Raw genomic sequence first — 11,669 nt, 5'->3', positions numbered from 1 at the left:
AGAGGAGTTGGCGATGGGATGACACATTCAAACATACCACTGCTAGTCATGAATTCCCAAAAGATTTGACTAAAAACAATTCATCAAGATGAGGTTAAAGAGAAAAAATTTGCATACAAAGTGACAACCTAATTCCACATAAGAATAACTACAAGGTAATCAATATGCTATCATAACTGCTCCACATAAGAAAAAATATTTGATTGGTGTTCCAAAGGAGAAAATAAAATTAAGGAAATTTAAAAAATTCACCACCAAGGGTTAAAATTTTAATTTACATTATGTCTAAATATTCTTTTACTAATTTATTTTATATGTAATAAAAACATGTGGTGGCAAGGTGGTAATATGAAGGTTGTTGTGTGTAATGACAATCTTGCATAACTGTTTAGAGTATATAATCATCACTATTCCTCTTCCACATTCACAACTGTCTCTCTTACGAACCAATTAACAAACTCCCGCTTTCTCTCACTTTCCCAAGAAAATTCAATCATGTACTTTGGAAGTTGTTGATTTCACATTCAACAATTTCTTGGTCGTTTTGGTCATCAGTCCGGTAAAATTCTCTGAACTCTTCTCTTACTTTTTCTCTGGAGATCCATTTCGAGTAGTTCATTTGCTTTGTTTCTTGTTGAAGAATCATATATGTTTCTCTATCACTTTCTCTCACTTTCGGTCTCGCTTCCTCCAGAAAATTAAATTCAAGTTTGCTAGCTTTCAAGAATCTGATAACTTGGGTGTTGTTGATTTCATATTCAGCAATTTCTTCTCTGTGTTGTTCATCAGCGATCAGGTACAGATTCTTTAATCTTTTGTTTCTTTTTCTTGATATCCTTGTCAAGTACAATTTCTTTCTCAGTTTCTTGGTCAAGAATCTGAAACTCAAATTCACTTGGAAGTTGTTAATTTCTGTTTTCTGATCAGATTCCCTTTTCACTTGGAAGTTGTTTCTTTCAAATTAATCCAACATGTATGCTAATTTCAGGTACATTCCCCGATTGAATCCTTTTCATCTCAACTCTCATCTTCTTTATGAAATTTTTGTTCTTTCTGATCTTGAACTTAATTATAAATGCATGGGGTCAAGGAAAGTGATAGTTCCGAAAACATCAAGACCAACCACATCAACACCGGACTCAACTGCAACATGGCTCAGCTGTCATTACTGCTCTCGGCTCTTTAGTAGCAGCCCAAATGTTCGAGTATGTCTCTCTCCATATATCAGAAATTAATTGGAGTATTTTATGTTTCACACTTTCTTTTATGTTTCTTTGATGAATGTTCTCCTTGTAGGGTGTTGTTGTACAAGCCAGGGAACCCAATACTAGCTACTATGTGGCTGATTACGTGTATGCTTTTCATTTATTATTACACTTGCTTGTAGGTTTTTCAATGTGCTTGGTTGAGGATAAAGAAAAAGATTGACTCTTATTAATTTGAATTGTTACAGATAGAGTAGCTTTATTTTTGTGGATTTTAATCACAACATAAGGCTCGGTTTGTGTTTGTTCATGGATGCAGTACTAACACTTACCGTCCAGACAATGGATTAATAATTTCTGAATGGATTACAGCTGAAAATGGGGAGAATAATTTGGCCTTGACCCGTATCTACTGTGACAGATGCAGACTACCTGCTGGCTGGAAAGTCGTAAGAAATTAATTTGGCCTTGTTGCTGTGAATTTTCTGTTTTATATGTTGGCAAGCTCTAATCTCAAGCTCAATATCTCGTCACATGCAGCTTCAGCGGAGCCAAACTCACCCTATTGTCGATGTAGGCCATGTTTTGCTGCCAGTTACTCCTCCTGCTGCTTCTCCTTCTCAGCCATAATGGCTCAAGGACGTGGCTAATGGCTGATGGCTCTCCATAGATACAGTGGATGTGGCTTGTGGCTGATGGCTCTCCATATATAGTCTCTGTTACTTAAGAATCTCAATACAGTAGTTATCCAATGCAATGTACTTGTGATGTAATACCAATTGCTAGCTAGTACCAGCTGTTGCATGAAAACTTGAAGCAATGTTTTCAGAAGCTTTCATGTTGGGTTGAATAAATTCATGAGAATTCTATGTCGTAATGTGTAAATGACTTCCTTTTCTTCATGGTATCCAAGTTGCAATGCCCAAAAGGATTGAACATCTGACCCATTAGAAATCTAATAAGATTTTATTCAAATGGTATCCCACTTGCTTAATTAGTTAATTATCCGAGAAATCAAGGGTAATTATTCAGTATGTTGCATTAACCAAACAAGACATATATGGTTAAACAAGTTTAAAATCGTTTAGGTATCTAATTCTAACAAAATAAGATTTTAATTTTTGAAATTAAGTAATTAGACTAGACCATAAAATGATTTAGACCTCTTTTATTCATGTGGGTAGGGGAGCTAACCAGATGCTATTAATATTAAACTATTGAACTGATAAGATATTTGATGTAACTATTTAAGGACATGTTTGGCGGAAGTTCCTTCAAATTTTTTAAATATATAGTAATTGGCAATTTCTAATTTTAGACTAAAAATGTGAGATGATATAATTTCTCAAGATTAAGAATATTTATTATAATTTTCCTTCAAATGACATAAAATTATTACTCAATGTAATCTCTTTTCAGTAAATTTACTCATCCAGAACATAAAAATTGTTAGGAGAGAACCAATCTCACCCATAACTCATGCATCATAGTCAATGGTCAATTCTTATGTTTACCTTGTATAACTCATGTATTTTGGAAAGTCGTCTTGTAAATATTTAAAGGTTGTAATGTATATGAAAGACAATATACTATGACCATTCATTTTCTCTTATATGGTATCATAGCTATTCTAGCTCCCACGAGTTTCTTTTCACCATGACCAATGCAAACTCTTTGCCAACAATGAACCTCAACCATCTAGTTGCCTTCAACGTAGTTAGTCGACTTCTACTCAAGCTTCCTCTCACTAACTATTATTCATGGAAATCACAGTTTGATGCCCTGCTCTTGGCTATGGTTTACTTGGCTACATTGACGGAACTAATCCCTGTCCCTCCTCCGAAATTTGAATCCTAACTACAGTTTATTGATAAGAAAGGACAAACTTCTGCTTCTAGGGATCATCGACTCACTAAGTCCCAAAGTTGTTCATGTGGTTCTTTCATGCAAAACCTCTACTGAAACATGGGATCATCTTGGCAAGCTTTATGCCGATCCCTTATCCTCCAGAACCATGGGATTAACAGAGCAACTCACTTTTCTCAACCGTGGCTCCCAACCCATTCCAAACCAATATCTTGTTGTTCATGATAGTGCTGATGAACTCGATCTTGTTGGGGCACCCATTCCAAACCAATATCCCATCACTCACACACTCGATGGTATTGGTCCTGAATTCAAAGAAATTTTTGTAGTTGTACAAGCATGGGATACTGTGATCACCTTTGTTGAGCTGCATGACAAATTAGTAAAGTATGAAGCCTTCTCAAGTGAGAACAGCTTCATGCTATCAGGAACCTTGGTAGTATTACTGTTAACAATGCCCAATCCTCATATTTCAAAAGGGACCAAAACCCTATCAAGAAATCTTTTCCCCATAAGAGAGGACAACAAGGTTCACACCCACTCATTCGGGGATAAAAAAACCAACAAGAATGCCATGAATCACCAAATAAGCAAGAATGCCCCAGTAATATGACAATTCTATGAGAAGAAAGGCTATATTACTTGCCAATGTTATATTGCTAATTAGAAATCGTTCCTTTCATCCAACCCTACTGCCAACCCAACTATCAATACCAACACCTCCTCACCTAGTTGGCTCTTGGATATAAGTGCCTCCTATCATGTTTCATCGAATCTAAACAGCTTATCTCTTCGCCAACCATACAAGGGTCCAAATGATATCTTCATTAGTGATGGTACGGTAGAGGTTTAAACATTACTCATGTTGGCAAGACAACTCTCTCCCCTCCATCTCATTCTTTCTCTCTCTCTCGCTAATGTCTTGTGTGTTCCAACTATGAAACAAAACCTAATTTCTGTCTCTCAGTTCTGCAAGACAAATAATGCTTCCATTGAATTTAACCCCTCCTCTTTTTGTGTGAAGGATCTAACCATGGGGGCACTCCTGCCTTGGGGATGAAGCAAGAATAATGTCTATGAGTGGTCAATTAAAGATGCTTCCACTGAAAGGATCAAACGAGCTTGCATTGGTGTCAAAAGGTCATGTATGTTTTTCATTAATTATTATTATTTCCAGACACTTGCTAGTAGGTTTCTCAATGTGATTGGCTGAGAATTAAGAAAAGATTCTTATTAATTTGAATTGTTACAGATAGAGTAGGTTTATTTTTGTGTATTTTGATCATAATACTAAGTCTAGGTTTGTTATTTTGTTCATGGATGCAGTGCCAATATATTCCATCTAGACGATGTAGTACATCTAGGTTATAAAAGGATTAGAGCTGAGAATCAGGAGACTGATTTGACTTTGGCCCGAGTCTATTGTTCTACATGCAGACTACCTGCTGGCTGGAAAGTTGTAAGAAATTAATGCCATTCCCTTGTTGCTGTGGATTTTCTGTTTTATCTCACATGCAGCTCAATATCTCACATGCAGCTTCAGCGGAGCGAAAGCCACCCTATTGTCCATGTAGACGACTTTTTGGTGTATGTTCCTCCTCCTCCTCTTCCTCCTTCTGAGTCATAATGGTCTATTGACATGGCTCATGGCTCATGGCTCTCTGTTACTAAGAATCTCAATGCAGTTATCCAATGTAATGTATTTTGATACCTAGGATGAGCTGAGAAGTTTTGTTGCTGTCATGGCATCTTTATAATGTCTTGGGTATTTTGATAGTTTGTAATATTTCAAATACTCCACTGTAGTCAAGTTTAGGTGGATGTTCTGATTGAAACTTAGCAATAATATTGAAACATACCATTGAAATTTACCATAATTTTTCATACACAAAATTCATTGTTTAATTCCACTCGATAATTTCGAATGAATAAATTTTTTTAACTCCTTTTGCGCTAACTATTTATCTCTCTCTAAAGATTCTTTAATCTTATACGTCAACTAAGGCCAACTTTTTTCCCAAATCACTTCTATATTTAAAAAAAATATTAACTGTTCATCAATTTCATACTTTGGATGTTTATGACATCCATGGTGTAATTACAATAGTATAATAATCATTATACAGTGCACAATACCTTATCAGAGGATTTAAGTAAATAATTAGGGTTTGTTTGTCAACCATTTTCCCCAAAGTGGTTTTCTATTTTTGAGAACTACTAAGAAGAAAAAGAGAAAAATATGTTTGATAATGACTAAATATGAACTATTAAAAACTATTTTCTAAGTAATATTTTAAAAATATTATCAAAATGCACTATTAAACCCTTAATCAATATAAATCTTAAATGGGAAACAAATCAAATGAACTGCAAATGCATCTCTACAGTAAAAAAAAAAAAGGAGCTATGAGAATTTGACCGGATTGATGACCAAAAAGACCAAGTATTTGTTGAATGTGACATCAACTTCTTCCAAATTATAATGTTTTCTCAGATTGATGAAAGCTAGTAAGTTGAATTTTCTTGGGAAAGAGAGAGAAAATGAGAGTTTGTTATTGGTTTGAAAGAGGATAGCTATAAGTGATGATTATATAGCCTAGACAGTTATGCGAGATTGTCATTAAACTCAACCACTAACATATTACCACCTTGCCATCAAATACTTTGTTATTTTAGTTTGATAAAGCATAAGATATTTTATAAATTTTATTTTTCTCTTATGTGTTATAGTATTTTTAAAATGTCTACTGAGTAAGTAAAATAAAATAATATCACCTTGCCATACCCGCATACCAAATCCAGGAAGTATTAAAGTAATTTGCACTCTCTTGAAAGTTTTGACTCACTCTCATAAAGCCATATTAATTCTCGTCTTTAAATAATTTCCTTTCAGAATTAAAACAATTTTGAAAAAGTTTTTATGTGCTGTCCATTTATGATGTATTTCCAAACATCATCTAGTTATATCCTTTTATGACGTATTTAATAAAACTTTTGAAATATTATGGTTTTTTTTTTTAAAAAAAGAAGGTAAATATTTAGTAGTGGACAAATTAATTCAAAAGGTTTGGTAATTCTAATTCTCGACTTCCAAACACATCCTAGACTCGTCCCCTTTAATAAGAGCAAAGTTTTAAATGAGAAAGGTAAAAAATCTCCTTGGATTATCCTCACCCGGAATCTTTTATATCGAAGTTGCAATCTGCAAACCTCAATATTAATCTTTCTTTTCTTAATTTGTCTGAATGATACTGTAGGATCCATCAAGAAGAGTAGCCGGTAATCTTTGATGTTCCAAGTTCACATGGCGCTTCCACCAGAAACTGCACGTATGCTTGATGCTCTTGAAGCCTTTCTGGATGCCCCACCACTTCCTTGCGATTTCCGCTGCATCCATTGCCATAATCACGTTGCTTTTGACTACCATTTTCCATGGCTAAGCTCCTCTTTGATCCCGACGTGTAAGGTTCCCATGCTATCAGAATTAACTGTTGTTGACTCTTTTAATTGTATGATTTCTGATGTTCCGAGGGTGCAGTACCGGTGTGATGCATAGAGCATACAGTAATTCGATTCGTGGTCTATATGTTGGTGAACATCCTGCAGGGAGTCATGTGGAAGCTGGCTTGGGTGGAGAATAGTAAGGATTTATATATTTCACAAATTAATTCATTTTCTCTTTGATTTATCCATATCTTAATTGATATTAAGACTGATAATCATGACACATATGTTACAAATTCGGCAGTACGCTTACTACCAGCCTGTAATCCGAGAAGGCCAATTTGTACTCGCATGTGGTGGTGCAGGCATAGAGCCTGTATTTCCTATGGAAAATTTTCTATTGGTTTCTATTCAATAAAAAAAATAAAAAAATAAAAAAATAAAAAAAATAAAAATCAAATGTTGTGATGTCAAGTGAATATAATTGTAGTTGTTAGAACTACTTGCTGAATATATATAGTGTATACTATTGCCTCCTTTATGTTTATCTCATTGATAAGTGTGAGTAATGATTACAATTCATCAAATTTCATAATATAATCCACAAATTAAATCAATGTGATAAGGAATGTGTTTCACTTAAATAAATATTATTCTATTGATCCCAAAACTTTCATTAAAATTTATTCCAATTAACTATTTATATTTATTTTTTGTTGCAATCGAATATGTCATTTTAATAATTTAGGCACTAAGAAATGTAATTTCAATGCTCATGTCTAATTTTATTGATCGAAATAATTACATTGGACGAGTATTGAAATGCTTTGATTATAAACGTGCTCTTGATGTTGGCACATGTGGAGAATATATCATGATAATGATTTGGTCCACTAAAATTTTGATATTTAGTCCTAAATGTAGTACAATTTATATGAATGAGTTCTTTTCTTCTTCTTCTTCAATTTTTTTTTTTGTATTTTTAATATTTAAAGAAAGAGAGAAAAAATTCAATATTAATGGAAATTAACATTTTCAAAAAAGGTTAAATTATTATCCTATTGTTAAAGATAAATTAGATTATTTAAAAAATTCATCATATCTATACTTCATTTAAATGACCACAAAATATTCGATGAGTATATTTTAGTTGATATTGGGAGTCTTGTAAATTCATCTTATTGATAACATATATAAATTATCAATTACATATTAATTGAAATCATATAAAAACCACTTTGGATTATATAAGTTATATATATAAGACATTTAGGTATAGAAAGCACTATTGTTAAATGTATGCTCTAATAAAAAAAATACTTGTCCATTTTATTTTTATTTTTCTTTTTTGTTAATTAAAAACCACCCGATTTATTAAGATGATAATACATTTTTAAAATTTTTGTAATTTATGGAAAAACTAAATCCTTATAATAAGATAACTAATCTTTAGGGATTTTTCTTTTTTCCTTTTTAAAACAATTAGAACTCATTTGTGTTGTCTATGAAATGAAATTAATTAATTTATTTGTGAGGAATAAAGCAATTTATATGATACTCCACCCAACAAAAGTTTGACATGAAATGCATTAGAGATGGGCAATATCCACTTGAGTTTTTAGATTACCATCAATAACTATGCCCAAAGTTTGTTTTAGAATGGGTCTAAAGGTCACATTACCTCTCCATATATAGAAAATCAAAATTCATAAAAGTCAATTTTCTTCTTCTTAGTCTGAATGTCACATAGTCTTGAATTTTTGGCACAAAGCTAATAACTAGAGATTTGTAGAAAGGCCAATCTTACAAGACAAAAATGTAAAACTTACACATTATTGATGTGGCATTGAATTGTGTTGAAATGGCTATTGGAGGCAACACCTACAAGAATAGTAGAGAAAGCATGAAATCTTGAAAGACAAACTTTCATTACAAGTTATATATGAATGATCAAAATAAGACCATAAAAATGAAAAGGTTGCAAGAGAAGGTTATATTGTAATTCCTACAACAAAACCTCATAGGAGATTTTTTGGCATCAACAAAAGCTTAAAGCCTATTATCAGTTTTTTTTTTTTAATTGTTTGGGAGTTGGGAATTGCCCCTAAAACTTGGAAGAAAAATATTGCACTAGAAATTAGGAATTATTAGGTTGTTTCTTGATTGATCATGCATACGGTATGCTAAATAATGAGTATGAGATAGAATGGAGAAACAAGTCATTTCAATATAAAGGAGGTATCAAAGTCATTTTGATACTAGGAGGAAATCAGTGTTGGAAGGCTCTTTGGAAATTATCATTTTAGAATTTTGATAAAGTTCAAGGCATATGAGTAGTAGAAATTGGATGTTTGACGCCCTTTTTCAAACCTATTTTGATACCAGAATGTGTTCTATTGAAATTTTGATAAATCACCTAGAGAGTCAAGACTTAGTTTCCTTCATCGGTTATAGTCAATAACATTTGGACATAATTTTGATACTCAAAAACCTTTGTAGGATATTTTGATACCAATGAGGATTACACTCATTTATCAAATTTTCACTACCAAAAATTAATGTCTACACCAAACCGATATAAGCTCAAGATTTTGGCAAACACTTGCATTTTTGCATTTTCAGTACCGATCCATGCAAAAGGTGTTTTGTAGAGTATTTTGACTTGACTTGAGTGTATTGGTGTTTAATACAACTAGAGAAGGCTAAGAGGAGTAATGTTGTTCAACATGAACTTTTTTATACAAGGACAAAATGATTCAATATTGATTTCAACAACAGCCCATGGATTTCAATGGTGACTTGAAAAGATAAGGCCTTTGTGGAACATTTCATTACCACATTGATCATGTACTGAAATTTTGATCTATAAAATTTGTTATCTTTCTTTGAGACTTCCTTCATTTGGATCTCTTATGTTGGATTTAAGGGTATGAAAACAAAATACTAGCCCAAAAGACACAAACAAAGAACATAATGAATAAAAAGAAAAACTCATTGGCTGAGGCGTGACAAGTACTGTCCTTGAAATAGATTCACCCTCCTCGAAGACAAACTCGGTGCACTGGGCACCAGTGGTCTACCTCCAAGATTCAATAGCCAGATCTCGCCTTGGGTGCACTCTGTAAGAGAGATTTGTATAACTCGGGTTTTGAAAAAATTCCTCCAAATAGATGTATGAAAATACTCTCTGAAAAATTGGTATTCATGTATAGAGAGAGGGATGACCTACTTTTATAGGTCACTAACACAATCCCAATGGGAATCTACATGTAATTAGAATATGACTCAAAATGGAAGGTGATTCTACTTATAAAAGGAATGAGACTCCACTACCACAATCCCAATAGGACTCTTCCAAAAAATATAACACTAATAGAATAAAATAAAATAAAAAATAATTCTCAGTAGGACACTTCCCAAAAATATAAGACTAATAGAATAAAATAAAATAAAATAAAAATAATTCCCAAAAAAAAGATAGAAATTATTTACACTCTTCCTACATCTTATTCATTTGTAGACATTTTAAGAATTTTCTTGATGTTTTTAGGGTTTGGTTGTAAGTATAAAGACTTGCATTAGAGATTTTTATGAGGAGGGAGAATGAAAAACACATAAACTTACTTTTGATTATTGCAATACATCTCTATTGATTTCATGAATTGAATGCATTATGTGGGAATGCCAATGAGTGGCTAAACACCATTTTATTTTACACAAAGTTGATCTCCTATGGGAGAGTCTTAGTGGAGTGCATCTAAAGTATTAAGAAAAGCTGTCCTTACTCTAAGATTTATCTTTCTCACAAAATTTACAAGGAAAAATAACTCTCTTTAAAATTTTTACTAGGGTTATGTATGTGTGATTCTTTTTGGATTTAATGAATGCTTCCTCCTAAGAGTTGATTCACTAAGAGTCGATTTGATCCATTATTGTGATGTCTCTAAGGTTAATGTTTGAGATGAGTATTGGGCTTAATAGGTTGGAAACTGAATGTAAAAGAGTGTGAGTGTCATAGGAGCATATTGGATCCTACTTTCCTTGAGATTTGAACTTAAAGTGAACTTGTTTTTGGATAGTTTTATCATTATTTGATCACTTTATATTTATAGTATGTTTTTCTACTTTTTGAAACCCTCAAAAGTTCATCTTTCTGATTCAATTAGATTAGGTTAAAAATAACATGGGATTTAGGCTGGAAATCTTAGATCTTTAAGCCATTAGATATCACAACACTAGTCCTTATGGGATCGATCAAGCCACTATACTAATAGCCTTTTTGTTCTTTTTCTTAGTTTTTTTTTTGGTTGGGGGAACAATTGTCTTTGACATTGGTTTACAAAAACCATTTTTAGAGTATAGTACTAAAGTCATGATCAAACCAAAGAAGGTACGAGAGTACTTTATAGAGGTACTAGTGATTCTTGTCATCCCTTAATCACTAGTTAATTAAGTTTATCTTATTGTTACTTATCTTAAAGCCAAGTCTACAAGAGAAGTGACATACTTCAATTTGATTTATTAGATGGTAATAAGATATGAACTAAAAAAATGCTTTAAATAAAATTTTGAGTTATAGAACTCAACTTGATAGGGAATAACCCAATGTCCTAAAAAGAAGATAAACTCAAAAATCCATATTCAATTTTCAAAGGACTTGATCATATAAGTTGTGATTTATCAATAAAAATTATAAATCTAAGCAAATATTGTTATTTCATATTAATGAAATTATTAAAGGATCATAGAAAATTTCTAATTTGTATTTATATTATTTATTTAAGAATGGAAGTATTAAGATTGGTTTTATGAAAATGAGTCATAATCTCTAAAAGATAGTAAATTATTTTGTAACATGGGAGCTAGACCAAAGGTGCCTTGTCAAAATGATTATATCCCTTTGAAATGACCATATAATATATAGTGGATATTTATTTTATTGTACTTACCTTATGAATATTTTAATAAAATAATGCGCTACAACCTCGCGATAGAGCAAAATAAGGACAATAGAATATGCTATGTAATTTAGAAAGTCCTTGTACAAAATATTTTATCATTTTCCAAACAAAATTAAAAAAATATTTATATTCAATTTCATATTGAAATATACGAGATTTACTAAATTATATATATAATTTCTAAGGTTTAAAT

General features: G+C 32.2%; 1 protein-coding gene across 1 annotated transcript; it reads left to right on the top strand.

The window, feature by feature from the left end:
- Positions 1 to 461: 461 nt before the first annotated feature.
- LOC117932701 lies at positions 462 to 2,005 on the top strand. Its single transcript, XM_034853988.1, has 7 exons — positions 462 to 559; positions 695 to 796; positions 928 to 988; positions 1,091 to 1,205; positions 1,297 to 1,352; positions 1,525 to 1,654; positions 1,746 to 2,005. Exons 3-7 carry the CDS (start codon positions 972 to 974, stop codon positions 1,833 to 1,835), a joined length of 408 nt encoding a protein of 135 aa, XP_034709879.1. The 5' UTR covers positions 462 to 559; positions 695 to 796; positions 928 to 971; the 3' UTR covers positions 1,836 to 2,005.
- Positions 2,006 to 11,669: the final 9,664 nt, after the last annotated feature.

Source organism: Vitis riparia, chromosome 15 (assembly GCF_004353265.1).
Source record: "Vitis riparia cultivar Riparia Gloire de Montpellier isolate 1030 chromosome 15, EGFV_Vit.rip_1.0, whole genome shotgun sequence".
Classification (NCBI taxonomy): domain Eukaryota; kingdom Viridiplantae; phylum Streptophyta; class Magnoliopsida; order Vitales; family Vitaceae; genus Vitis; species Vitis riparia.
This window is presented reverse-complemented; position numbering and strand designations above follow the sequence as displayed.